Source organism: Panthera pardus, unplaced genomic scaffold (assembly GCF_024362965.1).
Source record: "Panthera pardus isolate Hobbes unplaced genomic scaffold, ASM2436296v1 HiC_scaffold_25, whole genome shotgun sequence".
Classification (NCBI taxonomy): Eukaryota; Metazoa; Chordata; class Mammalia; order Carnivora; family Felidae; genus Panthera; species Panthera pardus.
In genome coordinates, this window is record NW_026526821.1 from 18,994,976 (window position 1) to 19,019,383 (window position 24,408).

At 46.5% G+C, this 24,408-nt stretch overlaps 1 protein-coding gene across 10 annotated transcripts in view; it reads left to right on the forward strand.

Moving 5' to 3' along the window:
• Nucleotides 1-20,229, forward strand: part of ZHX3 (zinc fingers and homeoboxes 3) — a 123,405-nt gene extending 103,176 nt beyond the window's left edge. For 9 of the 10 annotated variants that reach the window (XM_053890251.1, XM_053890255.1, XM_053890252.1 and 6 more), the window contains 2 exons: nucleotides 15,421-18,460; nucleotides 19,858-20,229. In XM_053890251.1, the coding sequence (XP_053746226.1) occupies nucleotides 15,601-18,460; nucleotides 19,858-19,868 (2,871 nt within the window). In that variant the 5' untranslated portion in view covers nucleotides 15,421-15,600 and the 3' untranslated portion in view covers nucleotides 19,869-20,229. Of the gene's footprint in view, nucleotides 1-203; nucleotides 387-15,420; nucleotides 18,461-19,857 lie in introns of all 10 variants that reach the window. The other variant, XM_053890246.1, reaches the window with a different exon arrangement.
• The last annotated feature ends 4,179 nt before the right edge of the window (nucleotides 20,230-24,408 follow it).

A 24,408-nucleotide genomic window follows, 5' to 3' on the forward strand; every position in this document is an offset into this window, starting at 1 on the left:
GCAGATCTGCTGTGTGACTTTGTCACGTCACCTCAATGCGAAGATGGGGGAAGGGACAATAACCACCGGCGACTTGGAAGGTTAGGGGGATGGATCAAAAGAAATGAAAGTACTTTGCAGGCTGTGAAGCACTTTGAGTGATAACATGGAAGTAAATCCAGTTTCCTAGTTGGTCATGGAAATTTCTTGGCCTTTCTTTCTAGCATAGCGGTGGCGCCATCGGTGCAAATTGATCCTCTTGTGTGTGGTGTTATCTTAGACTGCAGAAGTCTCTTCAGATGGAACCTATTGATTCAGTTCGGAGCTTCTGGCAGTGGTTCACAGCACCAGCCACTGATCCCCACTGCTGGGATCACTTGACTCATGCTGAACAGTGATCCTGAAAGGTATCCACACGTTCGATCACTTATAGCCCTGACTGAATTCATATGAGAACCTGCTGGGTTTCTTGTTTTGTTTTGTTCGCACATCTGGCTCCAATACAACTTGTTGACACGCTTCGGGTGCTTAAGGGGTTCACTGATTTTTTTGAGCTACTGTGTGCAACTCCACGCAAATATGTGATATTTAGGATGTTTGTAAGTAGGGCTCTTTTTAAGTATCAAAATTCTGCAAGGATTCTGCCTCCATTTGTGCTCTTATGGATTTCAGGGTGTCAAGCGTTCTTTGAAGTGGTCAGATTCATTGATGGATTAAGAACCGTGAGTGGTCACCATCCCTCCACCTCCCTAGTCCAGGCCACAGCAGTTATCATGTATTGTTCCAGGCAAATGACCTCCACAAGTCAGGCTTACCAAGTAAATGACAAGATAGTGATACCACTTAGGGGCTCCATGTTGACAAAGCCTGGGCACCCCTCCTGCGCAGATGGTTCATGTCACATCGAACCTCCCTGCTCTATGTGAGCGACTAACAACCGCCCCATATGCTGGCCTCTCCATTAGCAGGGTGTACTGCTCACTGGCACTATTAATTTTACCTGTTTTAATATTTACTGATATTTTTTAATTAAAAGCAATACATTGGGCACCTGGTGGCTCAGTCGGTTGAGTGACTTTAGCTCAGGTCATAATCTCACGGTTCGTGAGTTCGAGCCCCACATCAGGCTCACTGCTGTCAGCCTGTCAGCATGAAGCCTGCTTGGGATCCTCTGTTCCCCTCTCCCCCCCCCCCCCACCCCCGCCGCCACTTGCGCTCTCTCAAAAATAAATATTTAAAAAGCAACACATGACTGTAACAAATTCAAACGATATAGAAAGCACAAAGTTACAAAAAAAAGGTAAATGTTCCTGTCTGTCCTAATAAAATCCCTCACTATTCAATGGATCAGTATTTGTTCTTTTAAATTCTGTTTCTATTCAAGCAAATATAAGTCTACAAAGATTGTTCTTTAAAAAATGAAACATATTTTGCAGCACATTATATATTATTATTTAAATATGTCTTAGAGATGTATTCCCATCAGTACCCATGGGTCTTAACCTTTTTAAATGGCTGCGTTTCATTTCCTAGTGCCAGCTCTATTGTGTGTTTCATCACCACCCGACTAATGGACGTTGTTGCTACTACGAAACGATGCAGTGGATAACCTGATTGAGATCTTTGCGATCATGTGCGTGTATTTTTGTACCTCATCAGATTATGTGGGCTTTTCAGAGTGAAATGGCTAGATAAAAGGAAAGGCCTTTTCAAGTTTTGATGGCTATTGCTAAATTGACCTCCATACAAATTTCACCAATTTATACTCTCCTATTGCATGAAAATGACACAGTCTGTTTTTCTGATTTTTGTCAATCTGTGAAGAAGGAGGAAGAGCCTCATTTAAAAAAAAATTTTTTTTTAATGTTATTTTTGAGAGAGAGAGAGAGAGAGAGTGAGCGAGCACGAGAGGCTGAGGGGTAGAGGGAGAGGGAGACGCAGAATCCAAAGCAGCCTCCAGGCTCTGAGCTGTCAGCACAGAGCCCAGTGCAGGCCCAAACTTAGGAACCATGAGAACATGACCTGAGCCAAAGTCAGATGCTCAATGGAAGGAGCCACTTAGGTGCCCCGAGCCTCATTTTTAATTTAATTTTCATTTCCCTAATTACCAGTGAGGTTGAGCATCTTTTCTAGTTAATAGCTTGTGGTAATTTGCTTGTTCATTTCCTTGCCCCCTTTCTAGTATTTTTGTCATATACATTGTAAACATTATCGTCATCTTATAAATTTCCTCCCAGTGTGTCACTTATGTCTAAGCCTTATTGATGGTTTCCTTTAGTAGTCAAAATTTATCATATTTATGAAGTCAAATCAATCAACCTTTTCTTTTGCAGTTGCTAGGTTTTAAGTCTTGCACAGAAAAAATTTTCAGCACAACTTAAAAAGATTTTTACTGTATTTTTTCTAATATGTTTGTGATTTTGTTTGTTGTATTTCTCTGTTAAATTCACCTGGAAATTATTTTTCTTTAAAATATTGGTGAGGATTGAACTTAGTTGCTCTAATACTTATTAATTTGCCTCACTTTCCCAACTGATTTAAAAATAGCACTGTTTTCATACTCTGAAAATTCCATATATGCAAAGTGTATCTAGATGATCTGTTCATCCATTTATCATTTCTTATGCTGATAATACACTATTCTAATTACTCAAGCTTTAAATGTTTTTTTAATGTTTATTTTTGAGAGAGCGAGCGAGGGAGGGGCGGAGAGAGAGAGGGGGAGAGAGAGAGAAGAGAGAGAATCCCAGGCAGGCCCCGAAGTCAGTGCAGAGTCCAAGGTAGGTCTCGATCTCACGAACCATGAGATCATGACCAGAGCCAAAATTAAGAGTTGGATGCTTAACCACCCAGGCACCCCTCAAGTTTTAAATATGTTTTGATGTTGGGCACCTGGGTGGCTTAGTCGGTTGAGCAGCCAGCTTTGGCTCAGGTCATGATCTTGCGGTGTGAGCCGCACACCGGCCTCTGTGCTGTCAGAGCCTCCTTTGGATTCTGTGTCTCCATCTCTCTCTCTCTCTCTCTCTCTCTCTCTCTCTCTCTCTCCCCCTCCCCTGCTTGTGCGTGCTCTGAAAAATAAATAAATAAACATAAAAAAATATGTTTTGATGTCTTGTAAAGCAAGTTCATCTAAATAGTTTTAAAACTTAAAGCTGTTTTGTGCTTTTTGCCTTCCAGAGGAATTTCAGATTTAGCTTGTCAAATCCTATGAAGAATCTTGATGGCAATTCCTCAAACATTTTTTTAATAAAAACTTTCAGACATACAGAAAAATTGAACTAATTTTATAGTGAACACCCACATCCTCATCACCTAGACTTTAGTCCCCATTTTACAGTACTTGCATTACCTGCTGGCATTTTGATTGTGATTGTGATTGTACTGGATTTAGAGATTAATCTACAGAGGACTGACATCTACATAGTTCTGAATCTTTGCCTCCAGGAATATACTATGACTCTCCACTTATTTAGGTCTTCTTTTTTGTTCTTGTTAGAGTTTTGGAGTTATTGCCATATAGATATTGCCCGTGTTTTTACAAAGGTTTATTCTGAGATCTTTTCCAGTTTTGGTTGTTAATGTGAATGGGCTCTCCACCACCCCCTCCCATTTCCTTCTCTAATGGATTATTTTTGGCGTAGGGGAAATGTAATGATTTGTGTGTATTGCAAATGTATCTCATCATTTTTTTAAGCTTATTTATGTTTTGAGAGGGATAGCATAAGCAGAGGAGGGGCAGAGAGAGAGAATCCCAAGCAGGCTCTGCACTATCAGCACAGAGCCCAATGTGGGGCTCGATCTCATGACCATGAGATCATGACCTGAGCCGAAATCAAGAGTTGGGCGCTTAACGGACTGAGCCACCTAGGAGCCCCTATCTCATCCTCTTACCCAGTCCTCTTATTAGTTATAACAGTTTTTCAGGAGATTTTCTTACTCATGTGCAAATAACACCAGTTTGTCTCATCTTATTGTCTAGGATCCCATTACAATGTTAAATAATGATAGTGGGAATTCTTATCTTGTTCCTGAGTTGAGTGTTTCACTACTAGGTGTAATGTTTGTTGTGGTTTCTGGTAGAAATCCTTTATCTCAGGACGTTTCCCTCTTTTTTTCCTTCATTTCCTAAATCTTTTAAAAAATGAGAGTTTAGACCTAAACAATAGTAGAGACCATTTGGACCTGTGAGACACATACAGAGCCCTCCACTCAACAACAGCAGAATGTGCATGTGCCTTCTTCTCAAGTGCACCTGGAACATTCTCTGGGATGGATCATATATTAGGACGTAAAACAAAGCCCTAACAAATTTTAAAAGATTGAAATTATACCAAGTGCCTTTTCCAACCACATTTCTTTGTGGTTGGAAATGAGATGAAATGAAATGAAACAAATCACTAGCAAAAAGAAAACTGGAAAATCCACAAATATGTGGAAACTAAACAACACACTCTTGAACAACCAACGGGTCAAAGAAATCACAAGGGGAACTGGAAAATATCTTGAAACAAATGAAAACACAAACATAACATACCAAAACTTATGGATGCAGCAAAAGCAGTACTAAGAGGGTCATTTATAGTGGTAAATGCCTACATTTAAAAAAAGGAAGATCTCAAATCAACAACTCACTCTGCACCTCCAGGAACTAGGAAAAGAACAAACTAATCCCAAAGTTAGCAGAAGGAAGAGAACAATAAAGATTAAAGCAAAAATAAAACAGAATAGAAAAACAATAGAAGCCAGTGAAACAGAGTTGGTTTTTTGAAAAGATCAACAAACTTTGGCACACCCTTAAAACAAATTGGCACGCCCTTAGCCAGACTAAGAAAAAAGAGAGGAGACCCAATGACAAAAATCAGAGATGAAAGAGAAGACAGTACAACTGATGCCACAAAAATTAAAAGGATCACAGGAGACTATTAGGAACAATTATATGCCAACACATTGGGTAACCTAGAAAGAATGGATACATTCCTGGAAACACACAACCTACCAAGACTAGATGATGAGGAACTATTAAAGATCTGGTCAGACTTCTAACTAGTAAGGAGACTTGAATCAGTAATCAAAAAGCTCTCCACAAAGAAAAGCCCAGGACCAGACAGCTTCACTGGAGATTTCTACCAAGCATTTAAAAAAATGACACCAAACCTTCTCAAACTCTTCCAAAAATTGAAAAGAAGGGAACACTTCCAAACTCATTTTATGAGGTAAGCATTACCCTGATACTGAAACAAAGATATAACAAAAAAGCTACTGACCATATTTCTGATTACTGTTGATACAAAAGTGCTTAACAAAATACTAGTAAATCAAATTCAATAGCGCATTAAAAGGATTATATACCATAACCAAGTGGGCTTATTCCTGGAACCCAAGGAATGTACTACATATGAAAATTAATGTAATATACCACATTAACAGACTGAGGGACCAAAACCATAGGATTATCTCAATTGATGCAGAAAGAGCACTTGATAAGATTAGACATCTTTCATGATAACACTCCAAAAACTAGGAATGGAAGGTAATTACCTCGACATAATAAAGGCCATATATGAAAAGTCCACAGCTAACATTATGCTTAATGGTAAAAAACTGAAAGCTTTTCCTTTAAGATCAGGAGCAAGTCAAGGATGCCCACTCACACCACTTCTATTTCAACATACTACCGGAAATCTTAGCAGAGCAATTAGTCAAGAAAAATAAAGGCATCCAACTTGGAAAGGAAGAAGTCAAATTATCTCTCTTCACAGATGATATGATCATATATGTAGAAAATCCTTAAGCTTCCACAAAAATAACTGTCATAACAAAAGAATTCAGCAAAGTTGCAGGACACAAAATCAACACACAAAAATCGGTTGTGTTTCTATATACTAGAAGTGAAAAATCTAAATAGGAAAACAGACTCATTTACAGTCGCCTCAAAAGAACAAAATAACTAGAGAGCCCAAAGACTCATACACCAAACACTACAAAACAGTATCAAAAGAGACTAAAGAAGACCCAAGTAAAAAGAAGGACATCTTATGTTCATGGATTAAAAGACTTAATGTTGCTAAAATGTCCTTACTACTCAAACCAATCTACAGATTCAATGCAATTTTTATTAAAATCCTAATGGCATTTTTTTTTTGCAGAAATGGGAAAAATCCTGAAATTCATATGGAATTTCAAAGGACCCTGAATAGCCAAAACGTCTTGAGAAAAGAAAGCAAAGCTGGAGGCCTAACAAATCCTAATTTCAAAATATATTACAAAGCTACAGTAAGAAAAATGGTATGGTACTGGCATAAAGATGGACATAGACCAATGGAACAGAATAATAGCCCAGAAATAAACTCTTGCATATGTAGTTAAATGATTTCCAACAGGTGTGCCAAGGCTACTGCACAATGGAGAAAGGATAGTCCCTTCAACAAATGGTACAGGAAAAACTGGATCTCCACGTGCAAAAGAATGAAGTTGGACCGTTACCTCACACCATATACAAAAATTAACTCAAAATAGATGAAAGATCTAAACATAAAAGCTGAAACTATAAAACTTCAAGAAGAAAATATAGGGGTGAGGGCTTCATGACATTGGTTTGATAATGATTTCTTGGATATGACATGGAAAGCACAAGAATAAAAGCGAAAATAGACAATGACTATAGACAAATAGACAAATTTGACTATCAGATTTGACTATATCAAACTTAAAAATTTCTGCACCTCAAAGGAAACAATCTAACAGACTGAAAAGGTGACCTATGGAATAGGAGGAAATACTTGCAAACTGTGTTTATCTGATAAGGATTAGTGTCTAGAATATATAAAGAAATCCTATAACACAACAAATAACCTGATTGAAAAATGAACCAAGCACTTGAATAGACTTTTCTCCAAAGAAACTGTACAAATGACCAACAAGTATATGCAAAGATGTTCAGCATCACTAATCATTAGGGAAATTCAAATCAAACCAAATGAGGTATTACCTCATACACGTTAGGGTGGTCACCATTAAAACAAACAAACAAACAAAGAAACAAACAGAAAATAACAAGTGTTGGTGAGGATGTGGAGAAATTCATTGTTGGTGGGAATGTAAAATGGTGTAGCTGCTATGGAAAATATTATGAAGCTTCTTAGAAAATCAGAAATAGAATTACCATATGTCCAGCAAGCCTACTTCGGGGTATATATCCAAAAGTATCAAAAGCCGGGGTTCAGAGAGATATTTGTACACCCTTGTTCACAACAGCATTATTCACAATAGGCCAAACATGGAAGCATCCTAAATATTCTTCAAAAGATGAATGGATAAAATGTGGCATATATGTACAATGGAATGCTATTCATCCTTAAAAAGGAAGGAAATCCTGTCACATGGTATAACACGAATTAACTTTGAGGACATTATCCCAAGTGAAAGAAGCCAGTCACACAAAGACAAATACTGCATGCTTCTACTTTTATGAGGTATCTAAATTTGCTGGACTCACAGAAGCAGAAAGTAGAATGATGGTTTCCAGGGGTTAGGGAGGGGGGAAAAGGGATCCATTGTTGTTCAGTGGGTATACAGTTTCAGTTTTGCAAGATGAAGAGAGTTCTGGAGATAGGATACACGAGAATGTGCATATAGTTTACTGTGCTGGACACTTCAAAGTAGTTGAGATGGTAAATTTTATAGTGTGTGGTTTTTACCACAATAAAAAATTGAGAGAGCCTGGGTGGCTCAGTCAGTTGAGCGTCTGACTCTTGATTTTGGCTCAGGTCAGGATCCCAGGGTTGTGGGATTGAACCCATATCGGGCTCCGTGCTGAGTGTGGAGCCTGCTTAGGATTCATTCATTTATTCATTCATTCTCTCTCTCTCTCTTAAAAAAAAATTGAGAGTATAATCTTATTAAATGCTGTTTTGGTTCTTCTCCTTTAATTAATTAATGAAATTAATTTTTTGAAGAAATTTTCTAATATTTAAGACACTTTGAAATCTTGGCATAAACCACAGCTTCATTTATGACAGATTATGAGCCAATTTCCTTAATATATGGAGGACTCTCTATAATGCTAAGCAAAATAAGTCTGTCTGAGAAAGACAAATATCCTGTGATTTCACTCATATGTGGAATTTAAGAAATGGAAAAAAAATAAATAACAGACAAACCAAAAAATGGACTCTTCCCTAGAGAGAACAAACTGATGGTTACCAGAGGGCAGGTGGATGGCGGGATGGGGGAAACTATTGAAGGGGATTAAGAGTACACTTGTCGGTCATGATGAGCACTGAGTACTATATGGGATTGTTGAATCACTATGTTGTACCCCTGAAACTAATACAGCACACTATATGTTAACTATCCTGGAATAAAAAAATATATATGGAGGACTCTCAAAATCCCCTAGACCAATGGACAAAAAGAATTTGTTACAAAATGTCAATGATATGTGAGAAGGTTTTCAGCCATGCCTGTAAAGAAATGCAAGTTAAAACAATCGTGACCAGTTTTTTGTGTGTCAAATTAGCAAAGACTAGAAATAGTAACTATATGCAGTGATAGTGAGGGCACTCTAGTTCTCTGGTGGCGAGAGTGAAAATCATATCTATTTGGAGGACAACTTTGTATTTTACTAACAATATTTTACTAGTAAGAAATTCTTATAAGAAAGTCAGAATTTTAGAAATTCTCAAAAGCACAAAAATACATGCAGGGACAGTTTTTGAGCCATTGCCTCTAATAGCTTAAAAACTAGAGAAATGTGCAGATGTCTGCTAACAGCTGGATTGGTTAAGTAAATTATGATGCACCCATAATTAGAACATCATTTCAAAGAGCGAGCTGAGGGGTGCGTGGGTGGCTCAGTTAAGCATCTGACTCTTGGTTTTGGCTCGGGTCATGATCTCACTGTTCGTGGGTTCGAGCCCCACGTCGGGCTCTGTGCTGACAGTGCGGCGCCTGCTTGGGATTCTGTCTCTCTCCCTCTCTGTCTCTCTCCCCTTCCCCCACTCTTGCTGTCTCGGTCCCTCTCAAAATAAATACACGTAAAAAAAATAAAAGCATGATATAAACTGTGGACTCTGCCACTCTTCCCATTGTCACGGAAGACACCGAGGAGCAGAATGGGGTGTAAAATACAACTCCATATTTTGTTGTTTAAAAAGTGGTTATAATAATCTATGCCTAGAAAACATATTTGAAAAATGGACACCAGGTTGTTAACACCAGCTGTCTTTGGGGTGAATAGGGACGAATTTTACTTCAGTTCATTGTTTCTGAGAGAGAGAAGTTTCTACATAAAGAGCATAATTTGAAAGAGGAAGTAAAAAGGGTAAATCTCAATGTAAATCTCTATTGCTAACAATTTTTTTAAAAAAAGAGAAGGCTACCTGCAAGTTTTTGTCTTGGATAAAGTTGAGATGTACACAACGTCTGTTATACCACAGGACCGCCTTTGCGGTCTGTTCCATGGCGGTTTTTAAGAGAATGCGAAGTTGGAAGAGTGGGTATCACTGTTACAGTCGTAGGAGGCAGCCCAGTCCTTGGTGTGTCAGATGACCTCCGGGGCCCGTGCACCGAGGACCCCAACGTCTACACAGTTTCCCTACAGACACCCAAAAAAGGGGAGGGGCTTGGGGAGCCCTGCCCCGTCAGGCAGTCTCAATAAAGCATACTGTGCCCCCCGAAATAGGAAGATGATCACTGTAAAATATTCGACTATACCCATATCTGTCGAACCAGCCTCATTATAGAAGTCCGGTTCTTCCCCTGTGTGGTCCTCTGTTTGATCTTTCAAAACCACGAGCAGTATGCCACGATCTCTCCGTGAAGTTCTGTTTCTGTAACTCTGCCAGCTGCTCCCATGGTTCCCGTTCTTACTGATAAGTCGTGGGCTGTGTGTTTAGGAGGGCAGCCAGACTTGGAAGGAGTCTGCTGAGAGTCGCCTTTCGAAACGTTGAGTCCTCCTGTTGAGCTCATTGTGCTTCTAGTTCCTTCCTCAGAATTAAAACAACAAAAAAAGTTCTTATCTATAATGTAAAGTTAAACACTTTAAGAATTTGATCTATAAACATTTTTTTCAAGCCCCACATGGATATTTTGTAGTATTGAAATGTAGCGATTAATAGCTGCAACTTTGCTAATTTAGTGAATTGAGCGGCTCTGAATTCCCAAAGACAGACTTTTCAAAAAGTTATATGCTAGGGGTGCCTGGGTGGCTCAGTGGGTTAAGCATCCGACTCTCGATTTCAGTTCGGGTCATGATCTCACAGTACGTGAGTTCAAGCCCTGCATCGGGCTACATGCTGACAGCACAGAGCCTGCTTGGGATCCTCTCTTTCCCTCTCTCTCTGCCCCTCCTCCGCTCATGTTTCCTCCTCACCCGTCTCTCTACCTCTTCCTCTCCCTGCCCCTCCCCTGCTCACTTGTTCTTCTCTCTCTCTCTCTCTCTCTCAAAATAAATAAACATTAAACAAATTTTTTTTAAGTTAGATGCTTTTCTTATTAAAAAAAAATTACAAGATGAATTTTCAAGACAGAGTATAGAAAAGATTCTACAAAGAATGATGAGCATGCAGTTGTCACCTGGACCTTGTCTGTGGCTCTTTGGCAGCTTAAAACCTTGCATTTATATCCACCAGTGTCACTCAGGGCTTGAGTTAGGAGTTCCACGTGGTAATTAGAGCCTCGTTTGTCAGAGCTGGTCCATGAAAGTCTTGTGGATGAATGTTTTTTTAGATAATTGGGGCTTTACCCTTTAAGTACCTCTTTTATTGGATGCCCTGTTAAAAATGCATGACAAGTAAGCAAACTCAACTTACCTAAAGGTAAGGTAATGTTGCTAAAAACAGCCCCACGGTAAGCATCCACTTGGTGAGCACATGGGTGTTCACTGTAAAATTCCTTCAGCTTGGTTGCATGTTTAAAATTTTTCCTAATAAATATCGAGGGGGAAACAGCATTTTTGAAAGTCCTGCGCACCCCTTATTCCAACAATGTTGTGGTTACTCAATGTGTGTGTGTGGAATGGTTAAGGCTGCCGGCTCTGGAGCCAGACTGCCAGGTTCCTGGGCCGTCTCTGCTGCTTCCCAGCTGTGTGCCCTTCAGGCGGTTACTGTCTTCTCTGAGCCTTGCCTTTCTTGTCTGTAAAATGGGAATGATAGTAGTTCCTGCTCCAGGGTTTGTTGTGGGAATGGACTGAGAAGATGTGTATATACATGCCTCCCGCAGTACCGAACACTCTACACTTTGGCAAGTATGGCCACTCTACCCCCACTACCGTTACGTTGCAGGTACCTTCAGCGTTGACCCCTGGCCCACTCAGAATCGTTACTGCTCTCCTTGGTCATTGACTTGAATGACAATTTGGGGCTACTTTGAGACTTAATTTTCAATGCCATGGGTATTTGTCCCCCAGTCAAATCCATCTTTATGTTGGCCACCTCCCAGCCTAAATTGCCAGGAACGTAATTTAACTCTTCCTCAGTGAAGCCCAGCCCCATCCCAAACCTCAGTGATGGCAGTGTCTCGGGTGCCTGCGCCCTGTAGACAGAGCTGTGTGCTTTCCTGCCCCTGAATTCTGCTGGCTGCCACCTTCAGGTGAGCACATGGTCTCTTCGTTTGCCCCCGGGGCTGCTGTTCGCTGGTGGCTGTGCATTCTCTTCCTTCTCTCCCTCCTCTCCAGCCTTAGGTTCACGACCTCTGCTGTTCATCTTTACCCAGGACAGAAAAGAGGACCAAGGTAAATCAGGAAGTGTCACAGATAAATGATGTCACCTGTATAGGGACCTCATAAGTGGGAATGATGCCCTTCTTCTACAGAACTGAGTGCTAGAGCTTTCTATCCTCCACCTCTCTTGGGTTTGATGTCCTTCTCGTGGTTTTCAGCATATTCACGTTTTTTTGCAATCATCACAACTATCTCAGAACGTTTCATGTTCTTAGAACATTTCATCACCCCAAAAGAAACCTCGTACGCGTTAGCAGTCACTCCTCGTTCTCCCCTCAGCCCTTGGCAACCACCACTCTACATTCTGTCACTTTGGATTTACCTCTTCAGGGCACTTCCTACAAATGCGGTCATATAATGTGGCATTTTGGAGCTGCCTACTTGCAGTTACCATGTTTCTGTCTGTGTTGGGGCATTTTAACAGTGCTTCGTTCCTTTTTACAGCATAATAATAAGCCAGTTACATAGACGTACCAAATGTTGTTTATTCATCCATCTGTTGGTGCACATTGAGATTGTTTCCACCTTTTGGCTATTGCGATGGTGATGCCATGAGTGTTTGTGTGCGAGTGTTTGTGTGAACATATTCTTACTTCTGTGTATATACCTAGCACTGGAATTACTGGGTTTTCTGGTAACTCGGTATTTAACGTGAAGTCGAAGAACTGCCAACTAATCTACAAAGTGGCTGTGGCATCTTATGTCCTGCCAGCAATGTACGAAGGCTCTGACTTCCCCCCATCTCCACCTGTACGTGTTATTTGTCACTGTGATTGTAGCTATCCCAGTGGGGATGTGGTATCTCCTTGTGGTTTTGGTTTTTCACTTCCCTGAAGACTAATGATGTTGAGCACTTTTTAATGCTTATCGGCCATTTGTAGATCTTCTTTGGAAGAAGGTCTGTTCAAATCCTTTGCCAATTTTTAATTGGGTTGTCTTTTTATTGTTGAGTTGTAAGAGTTCTTCGTATATGCTGGATACAAGCCCCTTATCAGATGGAGGACTTGCAAATAAATTCTCCCCTTCTGTGAGTTGTCTTTGTCACTATCTTGCTGGCAGCCTTTGAAGCACAACCGGTTTGAATTTTGACGGAGTCCAGTTCACCTGGTTTTTCTTATGTAACTTGCACTTTCAGATATTCTATTTGATGTCCCCAGTGACTTCTCTGGAAATCTGATTTGCTCACTGTGTACAGAATTGCATTATGCTTAGTTTTCCTGATTTGGAATTGTAAAGCACTTGCTTTAAAATGTTTGCCAGTAATAGAGGATGTTAGAAATGTTGATACTTGTGGAGGTGATAAACCCATTTCTGTGCCTTTAGCCTCAGGATGATAGAAAAAATACATCCTATCTATGCCCAGAGGTCATTTCACTGTCAGTGACAGTGGGACACTGGAAGCCAGTTCAGTAGCAGGGAGGGTGATTAAGTTCATAGTGGGACCTTATTAGGCAACTATTGAATAATATTAGGAAGCTTAATGAAAATGTTTATGATGAAATCTTCAATTTAAAAAAAATGAAACACAGGGCACCTGGGTGGCTTAGTCAGTTGAGCGTCTGACTCTTGATTTTGGCTCAGGTCATGGTCTTGTGGTTTGTGGGTTTGAGCCCTACGTCGGGCTCTGTGCTGACAGCGTGGAGCCTGCTTGGGATTCTCTCTCACCATCTCTCTCTTCCCTTCCCCCACTGGTGCTGTCTCTGTCTCTCAAAATAAATAAGTAAACTTAAAAAAAACAAAAACGAAACACAAGTATGTGCCTTGTATGACTAAAATATGTGTTAAGACATTTGGACTAGGTTGAAGGGTATACAAAATTACAGGTAGTTTTAGTTTCATCTATTTTATTTAATACTGATATTTTATCTTAAATATCAATTTTAAGGTATTTTACCTAACAATTAAAAATTCAGTTTAAAAAAAGTGTGCATGATATTTCAAATCAGTGGGAGAAATGGCGACAAGTAGTCAGGTCTGGTGTGCTTATTCTTATCCCACCCAACTTTTTTTTTAACAGGAATTATTTTTTATCGTCATGATCATCAGGGTTAGACTTACAGAAAAATAGTTTGCTGTGAGTATTTAAGAACTTGAGTAGAGATATTTTGTCTCTTTACATTTTCATATTAAATCCAAATACTGATGATAAGGTGATTTTGGAATTAGAATTACTATTTATTTTAGTCATTACCAGTATTGCAGTTTGCTATGTTAATAATAGGGGTCCCAGAAACACTTTTCTCATGGCATCTCATGAAAGAATTATAATGATTTTATATGTAAATAAACCAATCACTCCAACATTTGAAACAAATTTCATTGAAAAAAAATTCTTTTTATTCGGATTTTGTGTCTCCCTCTCTCTGCCCCTTCCCTGCTCATGTTCTGTTTCTCAAAAGTGAATAAATGTAAAAAAAAAAAATTAAAAAAAAGAATTTTGGGGCACCTGGGTGGCTCAGTTGGTTGAGCGTCCGACTTCTGCTCAGGACGTGATCTCATAGTCTGTGAGTTTGAGCCCCACGTCAGGCTCTGTGCTGACAGCTCAGAGCCTGGAGCCTGCTTCTGATTCTGTGTCTCCCTCTCTCTCTCTGCCCCTCCCCGGCTTATGCTCTGTCTGTCTGTCTCTCTCTCTCTCTCTCTCTCTCTCTGTCAAAAATAAAAATAAACATTAAGAAAAAATAAAAAAAATAAGTTTATTTAGGGAGAGAGAGAGAGCACGCGCGCAGGGGAGGGGCAGGGAGGGGGGGGAGAGAATCCCAAGCAGGCTCTGCACTGTCAGCCTGAAGCTCGATGTGGGGCTTAAACTCACGAACCGAGCCGCGAGATCATGACCTGAGCCGAAACCAAGAGTCGGACGCTTAACCGACTGAGCCACTCAGGCGCCCTTGAAACAAATTTCAAATGATCAAAGATGTTAAAGTGTTTTGTTTGTTTCTTTTAAGGAACAATAAAGGCACCAAAGGAAATATAAAGGGAAGTAAGCACGATGCTAGGTCACGTGTATTATGCACACCCAAGGTGATGCCACAGTCTGAACTCCTGCACCGCAAAGTGGGTCCGTGGCTCCCCTGGCCCTCCGAGCTTCGGCTTCGGTCTGGGGTACAGCCAGTAACTAGGAGGTGCTCCCCCTTCCGTGGCCTGGACCGGGTGTGATAGGGCAGCCGACAGGGAAAGGCCGCAAAGGGAGGCCCGGCTCCCGTGGCAGCCAGCAGCCCCGCACCCACTTCGCACACTGAGGCTGACTTGGCCTCTGGGCCCGGCTTGGGGGAGGCAGAGGCGGTGTCTTGTTGTCATATGTGGGAAGGCTATGAAAAGAAAAACCCTTGTTGGCCCAAACATTTAAACAAGAATTACACTAGGATGTTTTGTTCTCACTCTGACATGGTCAGAATTAATTTGGGCGTCCAAAACAGGATTATTTTGTTGTTGTTGTTTGGCTTTTGAATCTGAGTAACTTAATACAAGAACACAGAGGGAAATACAAAACAAAATGCATGGCTTAAGTCTGTCAGGGCATGGAACATCCCCTGGAACACCCCCAGGGCACTCTTTGGGGCACGATTTTGTTAGTGTTTGGGGGGCTTCACATTCAAGCTGCTGGTGACCTTCTTTGGGAAAAGGCCCCAGTGATCGGAGGCAAGCAGTTGAGTGTGTGTGGGCATCTGAGAAGTGCGTGGCCAGAGCCCGAGAGGTCGTAATCACCGTTTTCTCTTCCTCCTTAGGTTTAATAGGAAAAACTTGCCTTCTGCAAACAACTGAAAAAACTGCCCTCAGAAACCGTTTCTTTGGCCCTCATGGAGCAGCCGGAACTTCCACAGTGAGGCCCTGGACAGGACAAGCTCGCTCTCCTGCCACCCGCCCCCCCCCCCCCCCGACCCCGATCAGCCAGAGCGGTGGTCGCCATGGCCAGCAAGAGGAAATCCACCACTCCGTGTATGATCCCGGTGAAGGCGGTGGTGCTGCAGGAGACCGGTGTGGAGGCCCAGCCGGCTGAGGCCTTGCCTGAGGGGCCCCAGCAAGAGCCGCCCCCTGAAGTGCCCGCCGGGGGCAGTGGGGAGGTGACCCAGACGCCCAGCAGTACCGATGGCACCACACTGGCCAATGGGCACCGGAGCACTTTAGACGGCTATTCCTATTCCTGCAGATACTGTGACTTCAGATCCCAGGACATAACCCAATTTGTGGGGCACATGAACTCAGAGCACACAGACTTTAACAAGGACCCAACTTTTGTATGCACTGAATGCAGTTTTCTGGCAAAAACTCCCGAGGGGCTTTCTCTGCACAACGCCAAGTGTCACTCGGGGGAAGCCAGCTTTGTGTGGAATGTGGCCAAGCCAGACAATCATGTAGTCGTGGAGCAGAGTGTCCCCGAGAGCACCTGCACTCCCGACGTCTCGAGTGAGCCCAACACCGAAGGGACCGACGGACAGGCCGAAATCATTATTACCAAAACCCCAATCATGAAGATAATGAAAGGCAAAGCTGAAGCCAAAAAAATTCATACGCTCAAGGAGAACATCCCCAGTCAGCCTGTCGGTGACGCGGCCTTACCAAACCCGTCGGCAGGGGAGACCGAGGCGAAGGAGGGGGACCACTCCTTTGTCGACGGGGCGGTCCCGGTCGGTCAGCCAGCCGCCGGCTCGGCGAAAGCGCCACACGTGGCCAACGGGCCCCCGATGGGAGCGGTGCCAGTCCTGCCGGCCGGCCTCGCCCAGTTCCTCCCCCTGCAGCAGCCACCCCCCGGGCGCGCCCAGCACCACCACCAGCCGCCGCCCACATCCAAGTCCCTCCCCAAGGTGATGATCCCCCTGAGCAGCATCCCCACCTACAACGCGGCCATGGACTCCAACAGCTTTCTGAAGAACTCGTTCCACAAGTTCCCCTACCCGACCAAAGCTGAGCTCTGCTATCTGACTGTGGTCACCAAGTATCCGGAGGAACAGCTCAAGATCTGGTTCACGGCCCAAAGGCTGAAGCAGGGCATCAGCTGGTCCCCTGAGGAGATCGAGGACGCCCGGAAGAAGATGTTCAATACGGTCATTCAGTCTGTGCCCCAGCCCACGATCACCGTCCTCAACACGCCCCTGGTCGCCAATGCCGGCGGCGTCCAACACCTCATCCAGGCCGCCCTCCCAGGCCACGTGGTGGGGCAGCCAGAGGGCACGGCAGGTGGCCTGCTGGTCACTCAGCCGCTGATGGCCAACGGGCTGCAGGCGCCTGGCTCGTCCCTGCCGCCGGCAGTCACGTCCGTCCCCAAGCCGCCCGCCGTGGCGCCCATCAACACGGTGTGCTCCAACACGACGTCAGCTGTGAAGGTGGTGAACGCGGCTCAGTCGCTGCTCACGGCGTGCCCCAGCATCACCTCCCAGGCCTTCCTCGACGCCAGCATCTACAAAAACAAGAAGTCTCATGAGCAGCTGTCGGCTCTGAAAGGAAGCTTCTGTCGGAACCAGTTCCCGGGCCAGAGCGAGGTGGAGCATCTGACCAAAGTGACGGGCCTCAGCACCAGAGAGGTGCGCAAGTGGTTCAGCGACCGCAGGTACCACTGCCGGAACCTGAAGGGCTCCAGGCCCGTGCTGCCCGGCGACCATGGCCCCGTCGTCCTCGAGCCCGGGCCAGACACGCCCTTCGCCCCAGCGGCCAAGGCCCCGGAGGGGCCCTGCGTCCCACCGGCGGCCACCCTGGCCGCCCCTCCTTCAGCCAGACGGCAGGCCTGGCACCAGACCCCCGACTTCACGCCGACCAGGTACAAGGAGCGAGCCCCCGAGCAGCTCCGAGCCCTGGAGAGCAGTTTTGCACAAAACCCCCTTCCTCCCGATGAGGAGCTAGACCGCCTGCGGACTGAAACCAAGATGACTCGGAGGGAGATCGACAGCTGGTTCTCGGAGAGACGCAAGAAAGTGAGCGCCGAGGACACCAAGAGGGCCGATGAGGGTGCCGCTCCGGAGGAGGCGGCGGCGGCTGCGGAGGACGAGGTGGGAGAAGAGGAGCTGGCTGGCGACCTGAGGGTCCCTGGCGGAGACGGCTCCCCAGAAGGAGCCGGTGGCCACACGCTGGCCGAGCGCAAGGTCAGCCCCATCAAGATCAACCTCAAGAACCTGCGAGTCACCGAAGCCAACGGCAAGGGCGAGCTCCCGGGGCTGGGCGCCTGCGAGCCCGGGGACGGCGGGCCCGGCGAGCCGGCCGAGCAGCCCCCGGGCAAGGCGAGCTGCAAGAAGACGGCCCAGCAGCGGCACCTGCTGCGGCAGCTCTTCGTGCAGACGCGGTGGCCCAGCAACCAGGACTACGACTCCATCATGGCACAGACCGGCCTGCCGCGGCCCGAGGTGGTGCGCTGGTTCGGAGACAGCAGGTACGCCCTGAAGAACGGCCAGCTCAAGTGGTACGAGGACTACAAGCGGGGCAACTTCCCCCCGGGGCTGCTGGCGGTCGCCCCTGGCAGCCGGGAGCTGCTGCAGGACTACTACCTGAGGCACCAGACACTGTTCGAGCGGGACCTGCAGAGCCTGTGCGACAAGACCCAGATGAGCTCCCAGCAGGTCAAGCAGTGGTTCGCTGAGAAGATGGGCGAGGAGACCCGGGCCGTGGCGGACACGGGCGGCGAGGACCAGGGCGCCGGTGAGCCCGCGGCGGCTCACAGAGGGACTGGTGACGGGTACTCGGAGGTGTCGGAGAACAGTGAGTCGTGGGAGCCCGGAGCCCCCGAGGCCAGCTCGGAGCCCTCTGACGCGCCGAGTCCCCAGGCTGCACTGGAGCTGGGTAAGGAGGCCCCTGGGAGTGCGGGGCCGTCCTCCGTGGGGAGGGTAGGAGGTCCCCGATGGCCCGGGGGTGCCTGCCATCTCTGAGGCTGCCCCACAGCAGGAGCGATCGGCACAGGATGTGACTCTGACACAGGGTGGAGAGTTGTGTTTTTATTTTGTTTCGCGTTTCTCCAAACCTGTGCAGGGGGCGGGAACACGGTGAACCTACGAGGGTGCCAGCTTTTCTAGCCATTTCTTAGCAATCGGAGAACAGGTCAAAGCGCCATCTGAGTCCGGCAGACCCACCACCCCTGCGTAGGAGAGAGCAGTGGGGCTGTTGAGGAAATTCAACTCATCTTGGCAAGCAGAAGGAAAGAGGGGCTTTAATTGTCCTCAGATACGTGAAGCGCTTTTTTTTAAATGATGAAAGTCCTATAAATTTGTATTTCTTTCTGATTTGTTGTTCTTTCTGATTTGAAGTAATAGAAAGTCATCTTCCTTCTTGTGGAATCAAAAGCCTGCATTTTGTTCCTCCGCTTCTCTGGATCATATTTCTGGGATTATTAGAACTTGAAAGAAAACTTGAGATGATTTTATTGAAGGTAGTTTTGTAGCCACAGATAAGTCACATTGTCAGTATTGGATCCTGACCCGAGTTCCCAGCCCGTCCTTTCCCTCCCCACCTTTGAGTATGTGTCTCCGTAGAGGCCTCCCTCATCACAGGATGGCCAGGAGCGATGAAACTTAGCTCTTCACAGGAGGCTGTGGAAACTGAGGAAGTATCTGGATTCTCAGATTCTCCAATCTGGGGACATTTAGAAGTTGGTTCCAGGACCTGATATTTCCAGACTTGACCTTGTTTTCTTCTGGGCCCCCATGAGTCACTGAGGTCCTTGTAGGGAGTGATGGGCCCCAGGGAACAGGAGTGGCTTCACAGGGCTGGTTGCCTCAGGCACCTTCTCCAGCCCTGGGCCTGCCCCTCGGGAATGCCCACCCTCGCTTGCTGGCAACTAGAATAAACTAATTTCATTTTTTGTTTTAAATTAAAATTTCCCTTAAGTGTATTCTTGGTTAGCTGGAAATAGGGTGGTGGTTACACAGCCCTGTGAATATATTTAAAGCCATTTAATTGTACGTTCAAAAATAGTTAAAATGGTAAGTTTTATGTTATGTATATTTTATCACAACTAAAAAAAAAAAAAAAAAATGGCCAGCCTGGAGTTGGGATGAATGGGTTTGAGTCACGGTCCCTTGGGCTGGAGAATGGAGGAGTGGCTGGCAGGAAGGCATTGCTCGTGGCATTAAGAGGTCCGTGGAGCCAGCGGTAGCACCCTGGCACGGTGAGGATCAGGCTGCTTTGGGGGCTATACGAGCAGCAGCTAATGGGGAGGTGACAGGCATGTGTTCTCTCCTCAGAAACGGACTGAATTTGAACTGATTACACTGAAGGACTGGCCAGTCTGGGATGCCGCCTGCCACGTGAAGGGGCTCCACCCGACTCTCCGCTGCCACATGCTGTTCCCACGCCCGCCGCTGGGCACACACGAGAGCTTCTGGAGGCGTCGCTGCCAGCCCGGAGCCCACTGCCACCTTGGGCCCGCCACCACCAAGAGAGCCAGCCAGCGGGGATCGCAGAGTCCTCGTCAGTTCTTCCTCCCACAATGTAGGACCTTTCCTTTGCCTTCCAGTGGATAAAATAGTTCAGATTTCATATTCATAGACACAAATCAAGTTTTTAACATATAAATCTGCCTATACACATTTAATAAAACGTCAGATTGTAAACACTTTCATTACATAGAAACTTTGGTTAGCAAGCAGTACATTGCCGTCTACGTCATCTCTGAACATGCCCCGTGTCTCTTCTCTAGAGATCCCTGGGGCCACGCGTCCCCTCGGCAGCGGGCCGGGGGCACCGCACACTCAGAGGCATACCTGTGCGCTCCTCCACGAAGGCAGGGCTTTTGAAGAGGTCTCTGCTGTCACGCCGGGCTCGCGTCGCCCTGCGGGATGATAATCTGTGCAGAAGCGCCGGTCCCTGCGGTTTGTACGTGATGGCGCGTGCTCGTCCCGCCCGAAAGTCCTTACAGCCCTTCTCCTTTTTCATGGGCGTCGGAAGCATGGACCAGAACTTTTCAGTTCTCAAATCACCTTAGAGAAACGTTTGTTGTCAAGCCTGATGTACTGACCTATGTGCCCACATTTTTGTTTTTGTTTTTGTTTTTAATCTAGATGTGTTGAGAGTGAGAGGGAAATTGAGAAAAAGGGGGCTTAAGGTGGAAGCGCGCAGCCCCGGCAGGTGGCTTTGGCCGCTGTGGTTTTCAGAGCCCTTGACCCACACTCGCTTCAAGGCTGCCTTTGGGTGGGAAGGAAGACCTGCACTCAGCCAGTAGTCCGAGTGAGAGCTGACAGGATCTGGGACTCCGGAGTTCTCAGAGCTGGGGTGGGCTTGCACGCGGGGGTTCCTGGCGGGACGCCCAGAGTACTCACGGCCCTCAAGCCAAGGGCCTGGCTGGGTGCTGGACATCACCGGACGGGTGCTTGTGAGGATTTTTCAAGTTCTGCATTTTTGTCCCCAAAACTTGGAAACAACATCTTGGTCTACTTTAGCCTAATCCTCCCATCCGTTTTTTTTGTTTTGAGAAAATCACAGGAAAAGGTGCTTTTGCAACACTGGGGAACTTGCTTACAGAGCTGTACTACATGGTAAATCCTTCTTTCCCCAAGACGGGCTGCTCTGAGAGCAGCGGATGGAGGGTGGGGCAGGCAGAAGGCCCCTCACGTGTACTTCTCACCTTCTGGGGACCACCCGCTTCCCAAAGCACCGCGACCTCATGAGCACGCTCCTCCCGGGCCCAGGCTGGGTGAGTGGCAGGGCCTTTGGGCAAGAAACCCTGGTGGTGGGCTAGGCGTCGTCCTTCTCCCCAACCCCACGCGGGAACTGAACTGCGTGGGGCACTGTGCTGGCTTGGCTCCAAGGACTGAAGGTGGTGGTGGCGCCTTCTGCCTTCCAGGAGAGGAGCTGTCTTTGCCAACCCCAAGCCCTTGAGCCCCTGTTCTTCTAAAGTGTCTTCTCTTCTCCCGGGCCCTGTAGGGACCACCTCTTAGTTGTTAACAAGTGAGTACTTGGCAAGTTTTGCACCCCATGTTTGTGTCCTTTCCATCTGAGTGTGAAGCTCTTTACTCTTTAGCCCCAAAGGCCTGTTTCCAGAATTGCCAAGAGTGGTGAGTGATTCTTCCTTCAGAGAACAGACACCTGGGATTTTTCCTTTAGTGTTTATGTACATGCAGATTAATTTATATATACACACAGATACAGGACAAATACTCACTTTGATACTTTACTCAGAAGATGTACATCTGAGGTGTGCACCTGAGGAATCTAGTGGCGTGTGGGTGCCGGGGACAGTAGCCTGTGTTGAAGGCAGTGCTGGGATCCCAGGTGCGGCTGGGGTGGCCCAGCCGGAAACCATCAGTGTCTGAGACACCACCCTGCGGGCCTCGCTCCAAGTCCTGCACATACTGGCCAGAGGGTTGTGTCTTTAGAGAGGGTTTTCTTGGTTATTTAATTTGTGTTCGTATTTCATTTACAACCCAAACAGCAAAACAAAAAACGAATTACGTGGTAGACAAGTTGGTGCAGGACATAGGGACCCCGCCTCGGCACCAGCCTGTCTTTGAAAGGTGGGAAAGCTCCGTCCGGTGCTGCCGCCTGGGCGTGTTTTCCTCACAGATGTTCGCTCTCCCGGCGCCCAGGGCCACCCCGCACATGGCAGGACCGCCCAGGTAAGGAGCCACGCAGACTGGATGGTTCCTCCCCCCACTGTGCTCTTGGACTGGATTGGGTAGTGGGGTTGGAGCCTCAGACAATGAAAGGTGAAGGCAAGAGAGACAGGTCAGCGAGCAGGTGGCCCAGGAGATGTTGCAGCAGGTGCACAGGGCTTTGGGCGCTTGAGGAATACAGCTGCCCCGGCACGCGGAAGCACGCTGGCCCAGAACCGGAACTGCACCCTGTGCGTCAGGCCCCTGTCCTGTTGTGAGACAGATCACTGCGGTTTTGCACACCGCCGGAGGGTGTCTGTGACATCGCCTCCATTAAGAAGGCAGTCTGTGGGCTGTAGAGCTGAGAGAGGTGGGACGGGGTTTCCTAAAGTGACTGGTCGTTCCCCTCTTCTCCCGACGCACTTGGACTTGTCACGGTAGTAAAAATCTTTGGTGTTTCTTGTTGCCTGTCTTGCACGTTTGGTTTATTAATATTTTTACACGGAGTTGTAGATCCAGTTTTAATAGGTGAAACTAGATCATCATTCTGATCAGAGAAATCTGAATTTATGATACATACACTTTGCATATTTAAAAAAATTTTTTTCATGTGTTTTTTTTTTTTGAGAGAGAGAAACAGAGCGCAAATTGGGACAGAGGCAGAGAGAGAGACAGACACAGAATCTGAAGCAGGCTCCAGGCTCTGAGCTGTCAGCACAGAGCCCGACACAGGGCTCAAACCCACGAACTGCCAGATCATGACCTGAGCCGAAGTTGGATGCTTAACCAACTGAGCCACCCAGGCGCCCCTACTTTGCATATTTTGATTACTTATTTTAATTCTTGACTGTTAAAGAGCTTTTTGATTTGAGAGGAGCGTTCCCATTTTCGGGAGTCGAGGGTTCCAGAGTGTTGGATGGCCTGTTGGGTGTTTGGGGTTTGGTAGCATCATGTGACTTAGAGCTCCTGGCTTGGCCAAGCTGTGTGGGTGACCAAAGCATCAGGACCTGAAGGCCTGCTTTCCGGAAGGACAGGTGCAGGAGCTGGGCAGGGTGCTGTATTGACGGTGCCGTCCGAGCTGGCCGTGGGAGGCTGACCCACCGGGAAGTTTCTGCAGGTTTTCCAGGCTGAGTTGTGGCTCTTATCCTGCACAGGTCCTGTGTCACCTCCCTCTCCCCTCTGGCTCTGGGACATCTGTGCCGGGCCGCCTTCCATGGAGGGTGGGCGTTAGCCTTTCTGGCTGGGTGCTCGCCTTGTCCGCACACCCTCCTCGGCAGCCTGCCTGTGCTGCCCGCTCTCGGCCCTGTTGCCTTGTGTCTGCCTGTTCTCTTCTTGTACCGAGATCCTTGGGTTGGAGCAGCTTTGTCAGTTTAAATGCCACAGCCCACGTGGATAAAGGCACTTTGTAGAAGAGAACCAGCCAAACCAAACCTGAAATTTGGGTTTTTTCTAATTTTCCCCCCTTTTCCTTGCTCAGAGTTTACTCAGGGCAGGTTATTGATTTGACCCACCTTTTGTATTAAGTTTACATTTTCCTTTATCTTATCAATGTGGAAGGCTCAGTTGTAAGCCGGAGAAGAAAAATCCTGTAGATGTGCTAGGGTCCACACAGCTACTTCCAGGCCAGAGCCAGCAGCTTCCTGGGGCAGGAGGCAAACAGGGCTGGGCTCTCCTCACTACTGCCTGGGGCCCAGTCTCCAGGTCTCCTGACTCCACTGCTTTGCTGAGGAGCACAGGCTCGCCCAGCCTTCTTCCTGCCCAGACCTTGGGGCGCATCTCCGCATGGCTTGGGGACCGTCTGGCACCTGAGAAAGCAGGGAGTGGGGAGCCGAGCTTTCTTTTGAATGGACCCCTCCCCAAGCCCGGCTTCGATCTGAGGTAACCATCGTGCTGTTTCTCTGGCCACTTAGAACAGCCAGGCTGTGCGACACCAGGACTGAGAAAACTAGGCAACGTCTCAGCAAAGTGATGGGTTTTGATTTGGGCCAAGTGCCTGGGTAGAGGTGACGATCATGAGTGCCACCCAGGCAAGCTCTAAGTCCCACACGGAATGGCGAGGCCTGTGTTGTGTACCTTGGCACCGGTCGTCCCAGGAAGGCAGTTCACTGAGCCACCCAGCATCTGTATGTGGGGGGTGTAAAGGAAAGGGCTCAGGGCATTTGGCCCGGGGGGTGATCCAGGGTCTGCTTTTCTGTTCTTCAGTCC